The sequence below is a fragment of the Hyla sarda genome, chromosome 8 (genome assembly GCF_029499605.1).
Source record: "Hyla sarda isolate aHylSar1 chromosome 8, aHylSar1.hap1, whole genome shotgun sequence".
NCBI lineage: Eukaryota > Metazoa > Chordata > Amphibia > Anura > Hylidae > Hyla > Hyla sarda.
In genome coordinates this window covers 14,972,944-14,991,277 of record NC_079196.1, presented here as the reverse complement: position 1 = coordinate 14,991,277, position 18,334 = coordinate 14,972,944, and the positions used below count along the sequence as shown (strand labels likewise).

At 47.3% G+C, this 18,334-nt stretch overlaps 1 protein-coding gene across 2 annotated transcripts in view; it reads right to left on the bottom strand.

Annotated features, from left to right (window-relative positions):
* Nucleotides 1-18,334, bottom strand: part of SLC35F5 (solute carrier family 35 member F5) — a 57,641-nt gene that overhangs the window by 36,285 nt on the left and 3,022 nt on the right. For both annotated transcript variants that reach the window (XR_008847250.1, XM_056536297.1), the window contains exons 4-11: nt 13,531-13,675; nt 11,236-11,379; nt 10,582-10,644; nt 10,349-10,433; nt 6,469-6,659; nt 1,242-1,323; nt 1,063-1,150; nt 899-963 (exon numbers count right to left, since the gene is read on the bottom strand). Coding sequence is in view for 1 of the 2 variants with exons in the window: in XM_056536297.1 (XP_056392272.1) it covers nt 899-963; nt 1,063-1,150; nt 1,242-1,323; nt 6,469-6,659; nt 10,349-10,433; nt 10,582-10,644; nt 11,236-11,379; nt 13,531-13,665 (853 nt within the window). In the remaining variant the exon portion in view is untranslated. The remainder of the gene's footprint in view (nt 1-898; nt 964-1,062; nt 1,151-1,241; nt 1,324-6,468; nt 6,660-10,348; nt 10,434-10,581; nt 10,645-11,235; nt 11,380-13,530; nt 13,676-18,334) is intronic.

The following is an 18,334-nucleotide window of genomic DNA, read 5'->3' as shown; positions in this document are numbered from 1 at the left end:
GTAAAAACAAAAATAAAAAAATACTAAAATGCAGTGTTTCGCAACCAGGGTGCCTCCAGTTGTTGCAAAACCAAAACTCCCAGCATGCCTTGACCGGCAAAGGCATGCTGGGAGTAGTAGTTTCACAACAGCTGGAGGCACCCTGGTAGAAACACACTGAGCTGAGTAAAAGGGCGCAGGGAGGGGAAAAAAAATAAATAAATAAAAAATAAATAAAAAAACCTTCTGCTCACCTATTCCCGGTCCCTGCAGATGCCGCTTTCCTCCGTGCGGTCCGATGTCTCATCTCTTCTCCATACAAGCAGTAGGACATTTCCCTTTTCAGCCAATCACTGGCCGCAGTGGTGTCACGTGTCAAGCCAGTGATTGGCTGATGGGGAAAGGTCTTTTTCAGCAGCAAACACACTAGGTTGGTGATTTGAAAGCCGCTTGGGAAACCCAGTGCATTGCTGCAGTACAAAATGTGACGGGGGGGGGGGGGGGGGGGGGAGGGGATGTGACAAGAGGGAGGAAAGATGTGACGGAGAAGAGAAGACGTGACCATGAGGTGAGAATGTGCCGGGGGGGGACGGGGGGAGATAGAAATGAAATGGGGAGATGTGAAATGGGCGGTGGGCATAAAATGGGTGGATAGTTGTAAAAGGGAGACGATTGGACATGAAATGGCGGGATTATACCATTTATTTACTATATCACATCGCATATAGATATTGCAATATTTAGTCCCATAATCACAATTGCACATTTTCCCCATACTCTGCAGTCCTAGTGTGTATATTAGTCAGAGACCCCGCATCCATCTCCTGTTCACTCGCCCTATAACCCGGTGTATTGGATTTAGTGTGGGTGAACGGGATCACTGTTTTCCTTTAATAAAAAAAGAACTGCAGGAGTTTACCTATCGTATCCTTAACTCTTGAGTTTTCAGATCCGGATAAGCTGACAAGCGCCACACCGCCAATACTGCGAATGGAAAACGAGATTACACGAGTGAATCAGGGAGAACAGACGATGATCGATATGATGGGGGAGGGGTCAATACAAATAACAGTCTTCAGTCACCTCAAAACAACAGCCAGTAATTTGGAGAGGGTGAAGCGGTCGCCGCTGTTACTGGGAAAGATGGACGCCAGGATCAGCGTGAAAAGACCTGAAATAAAAGACCCACCGGTTAAGAACCACACAGTCACTCCTAGTTATTATAAGTCCAAGAATGAAGAATAAATGGTGTCAGAACCCACCTGACGTGGAGGAGATGATGTTCACAATGGCCACCTGCGTGTCAGACAGCGCCTCCTGATAGGAATAATTGGCCAAGAACCACTGGAAAGAGAAAAGGAACAAAAAGCAGCTCTATAGAGGTCGGTAGAGTAAGGGAATTATGGGAAGAAAACACTTAAAGCAGTGTTTCCCAACCAGTGTGCCTCCAGCTGTTGCAAAACTACAACTACAAGCATGCCCGAACAGCCAAAGGCTGTCCCAAGCATGCTAGGAGCTGTATTTTTGCAACAGCTGGAGGCACATTGGCTTAGGGTGACAATACAGATAGATAAATCAGGTATCTAATCACCTTTAGTAGGCAGTGCTCCCAGTCTCAATGAAGATAATATATATAGGGGAGTGAGAATAAAACATAACTTTTACTAGTTTTGCAATAAAACATACAAATATAGAGTGAGTGTTTATATAGGTAATGTATTACCATCCATTAGGCGCAAAATAGACAACTGTTAAAGTAGTAGGTTTTTTCATTGCTCATAATAACGAAGATAGAGTCACTATCTCAATACACGTCTCGAAATTCCGCCTGACGCGTTTCTGACAAAGTGTCTTCCTCAGGGGCATGGAAGGAGACAGTGACCTACATGAGAAATTAGCTATTGCATATAGTTGCTTGGCAAAGAGATACTAATGCATATAGTTGCTTGAACAAGGACCAGAGTCGCTAATACAGTAGTGGCTCCGGTTAACCAATCATGTGCTCAAAGTCTATTAGCACAACAAACAAAACTATAGTGAGCAGGAGTCTCCTCAAAGGTCCAGTCTGTAGACCTGTTAGGCTGGTGCGACAACGCTCATCTATGCACAAACCCGCAGTGGCGGGGAGCCGTGCAGTTGTGCCAGATACTGTGCGCACTAGCCGGCACAACTGCACGGCTCCCCGCCACTGCGGACTCTGGTCCTTGTTCAAGCAACTACCGTATATGGCGGCGTATAAGACGACCCCCAACTTTTACAGTTAAAATATAGAGCTTGGGATATACTTGCCGTATAAGACTACCCCTCCTACCGCGATGTACAGTACCTTGTAGTTCCCCCACATTAGGTAGGCAGCATGTTCCCCCACAATAGTAGGCAGCTCCCCCACATTACATCGGCAGCTCCCCCCCTCCCCCCACAATAATAGGCAGCTCCCCTCCCCCCCCACCAAAATAGTAGGCAGCTCCCCTCCCCCCCAAATAGTAGGCAGCTCCCCTCCCCCCAATAGTAGGCAGCTCCCCTCCCCCCAATAGTAGGCAGCTCCCCTCCCCCCCAATAGTAGGCAGCTCCCCTCCCCCCCAATAGTAGGCAGCTCCCCTCCCCCCCAATAGTAGGCAGCTCCCCTCCCCCCCAATAGTAGGCAGCTCCCCTCCCCCCCAATAGTAGGCAGCTCCCCTCCCCCCCAATAGTAGGCAGCTCCCCTCCCCCCCAATAGTAGGCAGCTCCCCTCCCCCCCAATAGTAGGCAGCTCCCCTCCCCCCCCAATAGTAGGCAGCTCCCCTCCCCCCCAATAGTAGGCAGCTCCCCTCCCCCCAATAGTAGGCAGCTCCCCCCCCCCCCAATAGTAGGCAGCTCCCCCCCCCCCCAATAGTAGGCAGCTCCCCTCCCCCCCCAATAGTAGGCAGCTCCCCTCCCCCCCAATAGTAGGCAGCTCCCCTCCCCCCCAATAGTAGGCAGCTCCCCTCCCCCCCAATAGTAGGCAGCTCCCCTCCCCCCCAATAGTAGGCAGCTCCCCTCCCCCCCAATAGTAGGCAGCTCCCCTCCCCCCCAATAGTAGGCAGCTCCCCTCCCCCCAATAGTAGGCAGCTCCCTCCCCCCAATAGTAGGCAGCTCCCCTCCCCCCCCAATAGTAGGCAGCTCCCCTCCCCCCCAATAGTAGGCAGCTCCCCTCCCCCCCAATAGTAGGCAGCTCCCCTCCCCCCCAATAGTAGGCAGCTCCCCTCCCCCCCAATAGTAGGCAGCTCCCCTCCCCCCCAATAGTAGGCAGCTCCCTCCCCCCCCAATAGTAGGCAGCTCCCCTCCCCCCCAATAGTAGGCAGCTCCCCTCCCCCCCAATAGTAGGCAGCTCCCCTCCCCCCCAATAGTAGGCAGCTCCCCTCCCCCCCAATAGTAGGCAGCTCCCCTCCCCCCCCAATAGTAGGCAGCTCCCCTCCCCCCCAATAGTAGGCAGCTCCCCTCCCCCCCAATAGTAGGCAGCTCCCCTCCCCCCAATAGTAGGCAGCTCCCCTCCCCCCCAATAGTAGGCAGCTCCCCTCCCCCACAATAGTAGGCAGCTCCCCTCCCCCACACATACAACGTCCAGCCATAGAGTGTATGGCTGGAGGCTGTATGTCTGTGTACTGCCCCCTCACAGTGTTTCGGTCACCGCTCCACCGGTCCGGGGTCACAATCTACTGATATGGCCTATGGACCATAGCAGCATTCCCGGGACCGGAGGGGCAGTGATCGGAACACTGTAGATGACGCGCCGCCAGTCACTCATCAGGCCCCGGCAGGCGCTCGTCCTCCTGCGCCTCTATGGTTGTACGCACGGGACGTCACTGACGTCCCGTGCGTACAACCATAGAGAGGTGGAGAAGCACAGAAGGACCGGAGGAGGACGCGCGGCGGCCGGGGAATGATTAGTGACCCGCGGACATCCTTATGTCCCGAAAACATTTTTCGGGACACAGGGATGTCCGGCATAGGAAAACTTATGATTATCTTCCCGGGCCGGCTCCTGCGTGCGGCTGCAGGCGGGGGCCGGCCAGAGCATGTAAAAACGAATTCATGTATACTAAAAACCAGGGTGCCTCCAGCTGTTGTGAAACTACAACTACCAGCATGCCCGGACAGCCTTTGCCGGTCCGGGCATGCTGGGAGTTGTAGTTTCACAACAGCTGGAGGCACCCGGGTTTTTAAGTATACAGTTATTAGTTTGTACATGCTCTGGCCGTCCCCCGCCTGCAGCCGCACACAGGAGCCGGCCCGGGCAGATAATCATAAGTATTCCTATGCCGGACCCCAATACCCGGTGTATAAGACGACCCCCGACTTTTCAGAAGAAAATTCGGGGTTAAAAAGTCGTCTTACACGCCGGGATATACGGTATATGCATTAGTATCTCTTTGCGAAGCAACTATATGCAATAGCTAATTTCTCATGTAGGTCACTGTCTCCTTCCATACCCCTGAGGAAGACATTTTATGTCAGAAACGCGTCAAGCGGAATTTGGAGACTTGTATTGAGATAGTGACTCTATCTTCGTTATTATGAGCAATGAAGAAACCTACTACTTTAACAGTTGTCTATTTTGCGTCTAATGGATGGTAATACATTACCTATATAAACACTCACTCTATATTTGTATGTTTTATTGCAAAACTAGCAAAAGTTATGTTTTATTCTCACTCAGATAGATAGATATATATCTATCTATCTATCTATCTATCTATCTAAAACTCAATGTGTGTGTGTATGTATGTATGTGAAGATATTAACATGAAACTTGGTCACATGTTACTTATATGTCACCAACAAACATAGGATAGGTGATTTAACCCTTACTCACCCCCATTTGCCAGGGGCGGGGTTTATGTTTAAAGTCCCATACAAGTCTATGAGAAATATATGTTACTGCATAACTTCCAAACGGCTGGAGATATTTCCATAATACTTGGTCACATGTTACTTATATGTCCATTTAAACTAGAGGATAGTTAGTTTAACTCTTAACTACCCCCATTTGTAAGGGTCGGGGTTTTTGTTTAAAGTCCCATGCAAATCAATGGGAAATGTATGTTCCCACATAACTTTTGTACGGCTGGAGATATTTCAATACCTGGTACATATATTACGGGTCGGGATATGAGGTCGAGATAGGAGGTCGGGACGGGACAACAATATACTGTATGAGGTCGGGATAGGAGGACGGGATATGGGGTCGGGATATGACAATATATGAGGACTGGATATGAAGTCAAAAGCTTCCTCCTTTATTTATTTTCCTCCGCAACAAGGATTAGGAAGGAAAAACCGGGCAACGCCAGGTACTCAGCTAGTATATATATATATATTTTAGGGTGACATACACAGATACTCATCCGGGAGGGCAGAAACTAAAGATAGAGACATGTGTTGGCTGAATCCACTATTTTATGGCAGGACCAGCCAACCCCCCCCCCCCCCCACGGGCGTAATTTTCCAATTCCCGTGTCCGCACAGAAACATTTAACCTGTTTAATGTTTCTGCGGATTCCGCTTGTAAATGCATTGCCGTCTACGGAGACAGTGAATGTGCTGCCGATTCAAGTAGATGTGCTGCCCGTATTTTCCGGGGACATTCCACACATTTTCGGCCTAAAGCTGTTTTTTTCCCAAAAAGTGTGCCTCCAGCTGTTGCAAAACTACAACTCCCAGCATGCCCGGACAGCCATAGGCTGTCCGGGCATGCTGGGAGTTGTAGTTTTGCAACAGCTGGAGGCACCCTGGTTTGAAACATTGAGGGGAATCAATCTTTTTTAGACTGTTTTTTTTTCCCCCCCATCTAAATTTGTCGCAGAAAAAGTCGCCGGCTGGTACCGTGCAACCTTTTCTTCTGCAACATTTAATTCAGCCTGACCATGAAGTGATCGGATTTAGATCACTTTGTACAGTGGTCACCAATTTATCATGTGCGACTTTTGCAAAAAGTCGCACAGTCCAGATTTAGAAGAAATCACGGGGCAATTCAACCCTGTGCTGTATAACTGTGCGACAAATCCCTGCAAATTTTGATACAATTGTCACACGGCAAAATTTAACCAGCTCAGTTCTGTGGGCATTCATCAACGCCCGTTTGCCATTTGATAAATTTGGCGCACGGCCGCCGCTCTCCCCACGGCTTTTTTGCTCTAAAGTAAACAAGAAGTACAGATTTGATAAATGCCCCTCACTGCACTCAAATATAAAGCGCACCCCCCCCCCATTCTCCCTGACCGATGTTGGAGGAAGAATCAGGAATATTCCATTTCATCTGCTCAATCTTTTTGTTCTCAGAGAGATAAACCACTAGAGTCTGGCAGTAGCTTACCTCCCTGGCTCCATTTTAAACACATGAACACTCGGCCAAGCAGAGCATTCATGTATTTGATGAAATCAGACATAGCTATTGGCCAAAGAAGTGTATATATGAACACAGCCAACCCCATCAGCCGTACAGGAGAACCATAACAACATCAAGCCCCTTACCACAAAACAGAAGAAGAAACTGATCTTGGCTACTTGGCAGATGGTGAATTTGCCGCTAGTCCTCGCCCCCGGCTCGCTGTCTCGGACCGGTGGGTGCGACATGCGGGATAGTTTGGCTTCTAGAGCTTGACTTGATGGGAGCTGCCGCACCTCCATTAGGTTACTGAACCGGACACGTGGCTTCTTTGTGGCTTAAAAAAATAAATAAATTTAAAAATACATAAAATAAAAAATACAAAATTAATAAATGCAAAAAGCGTAAGCCAATCCCCTGTATATAAATGGAAGGATACAAGAACCTAGAAGATATACTAAATATAAACCTAAGAGTTAAAATGGTACGCCAGTGGAAAACATTTATTTATTTATTTATTTTTTAAATCAACTGGTGCCAGAATAGGTAAACAGATTTGTAAATTACTCCTATTAAAAAAATCTTTATCCTTCCAGTACTTAGCTGCTGAATACTACAGAGAAAGTTCGTTTGTTTTTGGATTTCTTTTCTTTTTTTTTTTCTGCCTACAGTGCTCTCTGCTGACACCTCTGTCCGTATAAGGAACTGTCCAGAGCAGGAGAAAATCCCCATAGCAAACCTATGCTTCTCTGGATAGTTCCTGATACAGAGAGGAGGTGTCAGCAGAGAGCACTGTGGACAGAAAAACAAAATTTAATAAATAAATAAATAAATAAAAAAAGAAATGCAAAAGCAAAAAGAACTTTCTCTGTAATATACAGCCGCTAATAAGTACTAGAAGGATAAAGATTTTTTTATAGAAGTAATTTACAAATCTAACAGACCATAGATACAGGATCCGGCACTGCTGTGTGTACGGCAAATAGGTAGCTACAGGTGGATATTAGAAGCAAAAAAAACACATTGCTATGGTGCTCAGTCCAGAAAAAAACAGATATGTCCAACAATAAATGAAGTGAGAATAGAGGACGGCACTCACCCAGGATGGTAGCTTCAAAAGTTCTTTATTTTATGAACACGGTGGCGGTGTTAGACAGGTGAATGGACAGGAACGCCGAGGGCCTCGGTGTGTAGGTAACAGCTGTGTCGTACTTCCGTACTTCGTCAGACCATCACCTGTGACACCGCCAACGTGTTCATAAAATTAAAGAACTTTTGAAGCTACCATCCTGGGTGAGTGCCGTCCTCTATTCTCACTTCATTCATTTACAAATCTGTTTAACTTTCTGGCACCAGTTGATTAAAAAAATAAAATAAAAATTATTTTCCACCGGAGTACCCCTTTAACACATCAGCTTACAGTGACCCTGACATTTCTATAAAGTTCTGACCGGTCCTAGTGACCCTGTACTATATCACTCAATCAGGATCTGGGGCTGGGCCTTTGCTGCCAAGCCAGTTTTTTCCCCCCACCAGGGTGCCTCTAGATGTTGCAAAACTACAACTGTCAGCATGCCCGGACAGCCGAAGGCTGTCCGGCCATGCTGGGAGTTGTAGTTTTGCAACAGCTAGAGGCACCCTGGTGGGGAAACACTGTCCTAAGTAATAATAGGGGAGAGGGAGAAACAAAAAAAACCTGATGCTCACCTAGCCACAGCCCCTATAGGTCTGCCATAGATCCCGTTCTCCTCTGTGCTTCCGACAAGCCGCTGGTTTCAGGACCTTTTCTGCTCAGCCAATCAGTGGCCACAGTGGTGTCACATGCCGGGCCAGTGATTAGCTGAGCAAGAAGGTCCTGTAAGTCTGACAAGTCACTGTACTGCATGGAGGAGAATGGGATCTACGGCTGATCTACAGGGGACGGGGGCTAGGTGGGCATCAGAATGTGAAATTGGGCAAAAGAAATGAAATTGGGGGATTTCACCATTTGTTTATTACCGTATTTTTCGCCGTATAAGACGCACCTTTTCTTCCCCAAAACTGGGGGGGGGGGGGAAAAGTCGGTGCGTCTTGTATGGCGAATACACCCCTATCTCTGACCAATAAACATACCTTTAGTCCGGCGCCCCCGGTCCCCCTAAAGATCGGCTTCTCTCTGCGCTGAATTGAGTGCTGGAGGCGGGAAATTGAATATTCATGACAGGCGCTCACATGACCAGCGACCATGAATATTCAAATCCAGCTGGCGGGCCCACCTCCAGCGCGCAATTAAGCGCAGCTAGAAGCCGATTTTCAGAGGGATCGGGCGCTGGACTGAAGGTATGTATTAGGGCTGCACGATCTATCGCAAAAGCAAATCGAATCGCAATTTTTGCTTTTTGCGATACGGCCCCCAGGGAAAACTTGCGATTATCTGCTCGGGTCGGCTCCCGTGTGCTGCTGCAGGCAGGGGCCAGCCAGAGGAGGTAAAAACAAAATTTAAAAAATACTAAAATGCAGTGTTTCCCAACCAGGGTGCCTCCAGTTGTTGCAAAACCAAAACTCCCAGCATGCCTTGACCGGCAAAGGCACGCTGGGAGTAGTAGTTTCACAACAGCTGGAGGCACCCTGGTAGAAACACACTGAGCTGAGTAAAAGGGTGCAGGGAGGGGAAAAAAAAAAAAAATTAAAAAAAAAACCTTCTGCTCACCTACTCCCGGTCCCTGCAGATGCCGCTTTCCTCCGTGCGGTCCGATGTCTCATCTCTTCTCCATACAAGCAGTAGGACCTTTCCCTTTTCAGCCAATCACTGGCCGCAGTGGTGTCACGTGTCAAGCCAGTGATTGGCTGATGGGGAAAGGTCTTTTTCAGCAGCAAACACACTAGGTTGGTGATTTGAAAGCCGCTTGGGAAACCCAGTGTATTGCTGCAGTACAAAATGTGACGGGGGGAGGGGAGGGGATGTGACAAGAGGGAGGAAAGATGTGACGGGGGAAGAGAAGATGTGACCATGAGGTGAGAATGTGCCGGGGGGGGGGGGGAGATAGAAATTAAATGGGGAGATGTGAAATGGGCGGTGGGCATAAAATGGGTGGATAGGTGTAAAAGGGAGGCGATTGGACATGAAATGGCGGGATTATACCATTTATTTATTATATCACATCGCATATAGATATTGCAATATTTAGTCCCATAATCGCAATTGCACATTTTCCCCATACTGTGCAGTCCATCGCGGTGATGCCCTGTATTAACCCTTCAGATGCGGCGATCAAAGCTGACCGCCGCGTCTGAAGGGAAAGTGACACTAACCCGGCTGTTCAGTCGGGCTGTTCGGGACCGCCGCGATTTCACCCCGGCGGTCCCGAACAGCCCGACTGAATAGCCGGGTTAGTGTTTATAGGACACCGGGGGGGGACGACCTTACCTGCCTCCTCGGTGTCTTCTCCGTTCAGGGATCCCCTGTATGGCCGGCGCTCTCCTTCCTCGTCATCACGTTGTTGCGTACGTGCGGCGGCGTGCGTAACGACGTGATGGCGGCGACGGAGAGCAAGGATACCCGGCCGGCAGCAGAGACGTTCCGGGGCGACGGGGACACGGCGACAGCGATGGAGCGACATCCAGGGCAGCGGTGACGGGTCCGGAGCAGCGGGGACACGTGAGTATTACCTCCTATGCAGTGGTCTTCAACCTGCGGACCTCCAGATGTTGCAAAACTACAACTCCCAGCATGCCCGGACAGCCGTTGGCTGTCCGGGCATGCTGGGAGTTGTAGTTTTGCAACATCTGGAGGTCCGCAGATTGAAGACCACTACTGGGTTCAAAATCTTTTTTAGATTTTGCACCTATAAATTGGGTGCGTCTTATACGCCGGTGCGTCCTATAGGACGAAAAATACGGTATATTGCAATAGCAATATTTCCCTCCATAATTGCAATCGCGCGTTTTCCCCGCAAATCGTTCAGCCCTAGGTTATTTTGTAAACTACTACGTGCACCAGAGCGACCTCCGCAGGTGACCTGTATACACTGCACGGATCTTACTCACATTTCTCATTGCTCTGAGGTTTGGATATCAGGATCTTTTCATTCTGAAGGTCATGGAACTTGACAGGGACGTAGAGAGGTTCACTCTGTAGGAAAGACAGGACCTCAGGTTACAGCATATAACAACGGATGTTCTCCTTGTGCCCTCTCCTCTATTATACAGAAGCCTCTGTACCAACGATGAGGTCAAGGACACAACCAGGAGCCTGACACATTCGCAGGCTTTGACCTTACCAGGGTGTGGTTCACACTGCTGTCTGCTGTGCACGCTGGGAAATAACCTTCAGCATCTGCAAACTGAGACAGAAATGCAGCTGTAAATCCCTTCATTAACCTAAAATGACTCCTTAACCAAAAAACAAAAAAGCTCCAAAAGGCTTGGACACAGTCATTCTGCCTGCTGAAGATGCTCCACACTGTTCCTGAAAGGTAAATCAAGGCTTCCCTCTGATCTCTCACCACCCATAAAGATTAGGGCAGCTCTCCCTTGTGTAAACAGCAGTGAAAACTCCCTTGTGTAAACTCCATGTCCACAGCGCTACATTGTTACCTCCCCCTCCCTTCAGCTTCACAACAGAAGCAGCTCAGTGCCTAGTGTAACTTCTTCCTTGCTGTGCTGCTGCGTCCATCCTTTCTGCTCACATAGTTCCTTACAAACCCAGCGCATCCGTAAGTAATCAGCTCAGCACCAGACTATTTAGTCCAGTGCACCCTCAGCATTAAGCCATCCATGTATTGTACAAATTATCCCCCCAGCAGTGCAGCCGGTTCAGTGCTTATTGTAACCCTTTCCTTGCTGTACTATTTCTTTCAAGCCTGCTCACATAACATCTTCAAAAAAAACACTGCGTCAGTAAGCCTTTCTGAGACCCCCCCCCCCCAACTCACCAGAGTGGAGCGTCTCCCCCGCAAGCGTTTGGTGCACTGCTGTCTCCACGGCCGCCAGACCAGAAAACCCAGCAAATACAAGACAAACATAGAGGTCTTTGCAAAAGTGCTGAAAAAAGGTTTGTTGAACTCCTGAAATATGTACTGGAAAATGAGACAGAAATAAAAGCTGAGTGAGTGACGAGATATGTCTATAAAAACTAATGTTACAATAAAAAAATAAAATAAAATAAAAAGCAGACACAAAAAGCACAAAAGAGCTACAAGGGGCCCCAAACCTAAGAACCTGCATCAGTGACATCACTGCCTGGATATAGACAGAGAGAGCCAGCAATGCTGCTGGTATCCCTCCACCTGCCGGAGGTCGCGGACCCCTCACTGCACAGTGATCATGGTCTACACATAATGAAATATACAGCTTTTAAACTTCAATTTTTTTTTTTGGGGGGGGGGGGGGGGGGGTAGTTTGGAGACCATTTTTCTTTTTACTAAGTTGACTGCAGTATAAAACCACATAAGCCACATAAACTTACATTAAAGTCAAAAGTACATCTATTTTTTTCATGCCACAATAAAAACTTTGGGTGAGGAGGGATAGAGCGGGACTGCACCACTAAGCGCACGGTATATCCAGGAGTGTATTCAAATAATAGGGGTAGCGATGGTACGGTATGTGGTGGTGCAATGGAGCAAGAAACCGACACTGTCCAAAATGTGTAAAGGAAGAATGCGCAACTGCACTCACCTAAAAGAATGAATCTTTAAAGGGGTACTCCGGCCCTAAGACATCTTATCCCCTGTCCAAAGGATAGAGGAGAAGATGTTGGACCACGGGGGACCCCTGCAATATCGTATTCGGAACCCACCTCTTTGAGCTGCACGCCGCGCTGCCAGCTCACAAACTGCCGGGTGCCGACCACGGGGCCAGAGTATTGTGACATCACGGCTCCTCCTCCCATGCGACGTCACACCCCGCCCCCGCTATGCAAGTCTATGGGATGGGGCGTGACGGCCCATAGATTTTATAACTTTTGGAGGCTTCCGTTTCTACACAATAAATTTTTCAGCAAAAATGACCCCTTATCTTTATTCTGTAGGTCCATACGGATAAAATGATCCCCTACTTATATAGGTTTGATGTTGTCGCACTTCTGGAAAAAATCATAACTACATGCAGGAAAATGTATACGTTTAAAATCGTCATCTTCTGACCTCTATAACTTTATTTTTCCACGTACTGGGCGGTATGAGGGCTCATTTTTGGCGCCGTGATCTGAAGTTTTTAGCGATACCATTTTTGTATTGATCGGACTTTTAGATCGCTTTTTATTCATTTTTTTCATGATATAACGTGCGCTATTAGCCACAGGTCCCGTCCGTTGTTAGAGGTCGGGCCCAACCCGCTATGATGCCCTTGGTCCTTAAGGGGTTAAGAGGATTTGCCAAGTAGATTTATATAAATAAATAAAAAATAAATAAAAAAAAGTTTGGTATTACCAATTTGGTGATACCAAATGTAAACTTTCCCGATTACAGGAGAGAATTATTTTTTTTTTTATTCCCATAGGAATTTTTTTTTTCTATACAGTTAATTAATCTTATTGGAACAATCTAATGTCTCACAATAGTACTAGCGGAGAAGGAAAACTTGACCCTTGCGATGGCGCTGCTAGTTCCAAAAATGACGTGGATGCCAGACCAGAAGTATTTGTGAAAACACCGGAATGGTTTATTTAATCATAAAGAACACAATAAAATACAGGGAAGACGCGTTTCGGGGGAGCCACCCCCTTCCTCAGATCAGTAACTGATCTGAGGAAGGGAGTGGCTCCCCCGAAACACGTCATCCCTGTATTTTATTGTTTTCTTTATGATTAAATAAATGCAAATGGATTATATGCGAATATTCTATTCGCTCGAGGTGAGCGGCCATAACTTAGGGGCAGGTTCTGCCCTCTCAAGGTTACCGTGTTAACATTGCCATCTTTTGTAGTGGTAACGCACAAGGCGCCCCCGTCGGTCTCTCTTTTTTCCACTTTCAGGTGCATAATAGTACTTGGCCATGAAATCACTTCTAAAATACACTGGAATACTTCTGGTGTTTCATTGAATTATGCCTCTAGCAGGGCCTCATAAGTGAATATAGAAGGCCGGCCTGGGGGGCATTAATTAGGCCCAGGCTGCTGTGGAAACCCAAAGCGCACACTGTAACTGCGCTACTGTCCTTTGGGTTTCCACAGCAGCCTGGGCCTAATAAACTTTTTTTTATAATGTTTTCAATTTTTCCTCACTCACAGAAGTCAGCTCTGAAGACGCCACCCAGATGACATCCACAAGTAAGAGGACAAGAATCCCCAGTACCAGGCGTCTGCGCGGCAAGCTGGAGCTGCCAGAAGTGACCACGCGATTCATGATGTCCACCCCGACCATGTGCCACCGGCTGTAGGAAGAGAGAACAAAGAGTCACAGGTCTGCACCTCTGCCAAAATGACCGCACAACTGTATATAGAGAACTTCATATATACACCCCCCACATACTGTATATATCAGTGTTTCATAACCATTGTGCCTCCAGCTGTTGCAAAACTACAACTTAGAGCATGTCCGGACAGCCTTTGGCAACAGCTGGAGGCAAAGTGGTTATAAATAATTATAATAAATTAAATAAACAATATTATTATTAATATTAATTAAATAATAAAAATTAAATAAATTATAATATTAACCCCTTAAGGACTGAGCCATTTTACACCTTAAGGACCAGAGCATTTCTTGCAATTCTGACCACTGTCACTTTAAACATTAATAACTCTGATGCTTTTAGTTATCATTCTGATTCCGAGATAGTTTTTTCGTGACATATTCTACTTTAACATAGTGGTAAATTTTATGGTAACTTGCATCCTTTCTTGGTGAAAAATCCCCAAATTTGATGAAAAAAATGAAAATTTTGCATTTTTCTAACTTTGAAGCGCTCTGCTTGTAAGGAAAAAAAATTTGATTCACATTTCCAATATGTCTACTTTATGTTTGCATCATAAAATTGATGAGTTTTTACTTTTGGAAGACATCAGAGGGCTTCAACGGTCAGCAGCAATTTTTACATTTTTCACAAAATTTTCAAACTCACTATTTTTCAGGGACCAGTTCAGTTTTGAGGTGGATTTGAAGGGTCTTCATATTAGAAATACCCCATAAATGACCCCATTATAAAAACTACACCCCCCCCCCCCCCAAAGTATTCAAAATGACATTCAGTAAGTGATTTAACCCTTTAGGTGTTTCACAGAAATAGCAGCAAAATGAAGGAGAAAATTCACAATCTTCATTTTTTACACTCGCATGTTCTTGTAGACCCAATTTTTTTATTTTTACAAGGGGTAAAAAGGAGAAAATGTATACTTGTATTTGTATCCCAATTTCTCTCGAGTAAGCACATACCTCATATGTCTATGTAAAGTGTTCGGCGGACGCAGTAGAGGGCTCAGAAGGGAAGGAGCGACAAATGGTTTTTGGGGGGCATGTCACCTTTAGGAAGCCCCTATGGTGCCAAATCAGCAAAAAAACTCCCACATGGCATACCATTTTGGAAACAAAACCCCTTGGGGAACGTAACAAGGGGTAATGTGAACATTTATACCCCACAGGTGTTTCACAACTTTTACATATGTAAAAAAAAAAAAAAAAAAAATGTTATTTACCTAAAATGCTTGGTTTCCCAAAAATTTTACATTTTTAAAAAGGGTAATAGCAGAAAATACTCCCCAAAATTTGTAACACAATTTCTCTCGAGTACGGCGATACCCCATATGTGACCCTAAACTGTTGCCTTGAAATACGACAGGGCTCCAAAGCGAAAGAGCGCCATGCGCATTTGAGGCCTAAATTAGGGACTTGCATAGGGGTGGATATAGGGGTATTCTACGCCAGTGATTCCCAAACAGGGTGCCTCCAGCTGTTGTAAAACTCCCAGCATGCCTGGACAGTCAGTGGCTATCTGGCAATACTGGGAGTAGTTGTTTTGCAACAGCTGGAGGCTCCGTTTTGGAAACAGTGGCGTACCAGAGGTTTTTCATTTTTATTGGGGAAGGGAGGGGGGCTGTGTAGGGGTATGTGTATATGTAGTGTTTTTTACTTTTTATTTTATTTTGTGTTAGTGTAGTGTTTTTAGGGTACAGTCGCACGGGCGGGGGTTCACAGTAGTTTCTCGCTGGCAGTTTGAGCTGCGGCAGAAAATTTGCCGCAGCTCAAACTTGCAGCTGGATACTTACTGTAAACCTCCGCCCATGTGAGTGTACCCTGTACTTCACATTGGGGGGGGGGGGGGGATTGTAGTTATGCAACAGCTTGAGGCACACTGGTTTGCTACTTAACTCAGTGTTTCACAACCAGTGTGCCTTCAGCTGTTGTGAAACACAACCTGCAGATGCACCACTACAACTCCCAGCATGCACTTTAGCTGATTGTGCAAGCTGGGAGATGTAGTTATACAACAGCTGAAGGTACACTTTTCCACAGAAAAAATGTGCCTCCAGCTGTTGCAAAACTTTAAGTCCCAGCATGCCCATAAGGGCATGCTGGGAGTTGTGGTGGTCTGCCTCCTGCTGTTGCATAACTACAGCTCCCAGCATGCCCTTTTTGCATGCTGGGAGCTGTTGCTAAGTAACAGCAGGAGGCTGTCACTCACGTCCAACTGCTTATCCACGCCGCATACATGTCAGTCCCTCACCGCCGCCGCTGCTCCTGGGGCCCAGAGCCCAACTGGGTCGCCGGGGATCGGGTTCCCCAGCTGCCGGGGTCCTCTTCCCGCACCCGATCACATCCTCCGGAAGAGGGGCAGAGCGGGTTGCGGGAGTGACACCCGCAGCAGGTGCCCTGATTGGTCGGCCGGTAAACCGGCCAACGAATCAGGGCGATCGTGAGGTGGCACCAGTGCCACCTCACCCCTGCTGGCTATGGCTGTTCGGGGCCTTCAGAGACGGCCCCGATCAGCCAGTAATTCCGGGTCACTGGAGACACGATTGACCAGGAATCCGCCGCAGATCGCTGGGCTGAATTGTTCAGCGATCTGCGGCCATCGCCGACATGGGAGGTCATCATGACCCCCCCTGGGCGATATGCCGCGATGCCTGCTGATCGATATCAGCAGGCATCGGGCACCGGCTCCCTCCGGCTAGCGGCGGGGGGGCCGGGAATGGACAGGACGTACTCATACGTCCTCGGTCCTTAAGGACTCGGAAATGGGGGCGTAGGAGTACGTCCATTGTCCTTAAGGGGTTAAATAATAAATATATATATATATATATATATATATATATATATATATATATATAACCAACAACAAAAAACGTGGTCTCAAAAGGCTGGAGGTGCTCAACCCCAAATGCAGTTGTGCATTTATACTGGGGAGCAGATCCTGCCCTTGTAGTCCGTTGCTAGGAACGATCCCCAGCATAAAATGCATACAATGGAGGATGCCTGCAGCGGACTACAAGTGCCACAATAGAATCCTACACCAGATAAACGGTGTGGATGTGTAACAATTAGAATAATACAATACAGGAATACGGGTGCACTACTGTGGTAGATGTAACAATGACATTGGCTAATCCCTCAACACTGATGTGAAAATTGAGACATTCGCCAGTGTATCCTTATATGAAGGACACACCAGAGCCCGCACACCAACGCCAAGGTGTCTCAAATGGCGCGGGACCTAACGCTAAACCTACCTGTGCGTGATAAGCAAAACAGGGGCCAGTGGGCAATTACAGCAGCACTAGGCCGACATGTAGCCTGCTCCCAGTTCCCTCCAGCGTGACTGAGCACATACAATGGAAGGGGGGAGAGAGGCTACAAGCCCCACCCAAGTTGGCTGATATAGGTGCATGGCCTCACAGGTGCAACCCTAATGCTGCCTGGAAAATGTTCAAGGCGCATTAACATATGGAGTTTACACACCTCCTAGTATAAATTTACAAACAACAACAAAAAACGTGGTCTCAAAAGGCTGGAACTCCATATGTTAATGCGCCTTGAACATTTTCCAGGCAGCATTAGGGTTGCACCTGTGAGGCCATGCACCTATATCAGCCAACTTGGGTGGGGCTTGTAGCCTCTCTCCCCCCTTCCATTGTATGTGTGCTTAGTCACGCTGGAGGGTACTGGGAGCAGGCTGCATGTCGACCTAGTGCTGCTGTAATTGCCCCACTGGCCCCCTGGTTTGCTTTTCACGCACAGGTAGGTTAGCCTTAGGTCCCGCGCCATCTGAGAAACCTTGGCGTTGGTGTGCATACTGGCGAATGTCTCAATTTTAACATCAGTGTTGAGGGATAGCCAATGTTATTGTATACATCTAGTGCACCTAGATTTCTGTATTGCATTATAATCTCTATCAGGCAAAGTGGTTAGGAAACACTAATTAAATAAAATAATAAATTATAATAATAAATAACTAAATATTTTTAAAGGGGTTCTCCGGTGCTTACACATCTTTTTCCCTATCCAAAGGATAGGGGATAAGATGCCTGATCGCGGGAGTCCCGCCGCTGGGGACCCCCGTGATCTTGCACGCGGCACCCCGTTTGTAATCAGTCCCCAGAGCGTGTTTGCTCCAGGTCTGATTACAGGCGACCACCGGCGTGTGACGTCACACCTCCGCCCCCCCTGTGACATCACGCTCCGCCCCTCAATGCAAGTCTATGGGAGGGGGCGTGACAGCTATCATGCCCCCCTCCCATAGACTTGCATTGAGGGGTGGAGCGTGATGTCACACGGGAGCGGGGGGCGTGACGTCACACGCCGCTGGCCCGGTGATCGCCTGTAATCAGACCTGGAGCGAAAACGCTCTGGGGACTGATTACAAACGGGGTGCCGCGTGCAAGATCACGGGGGTCCCCAGCAGCGGGACGCCCGCGATCAGGCATCTTATCCCCTATCCTTTGGATAGGGGATAAGATGTGTAAGCACCGGAGAACCCCTTTAATAATAAAATAAAAAAAATTATAATTAAATAATAATACACACACATTATATATATATATATATATATATATATATATATATATATATATATATATATATATATATACATACACAT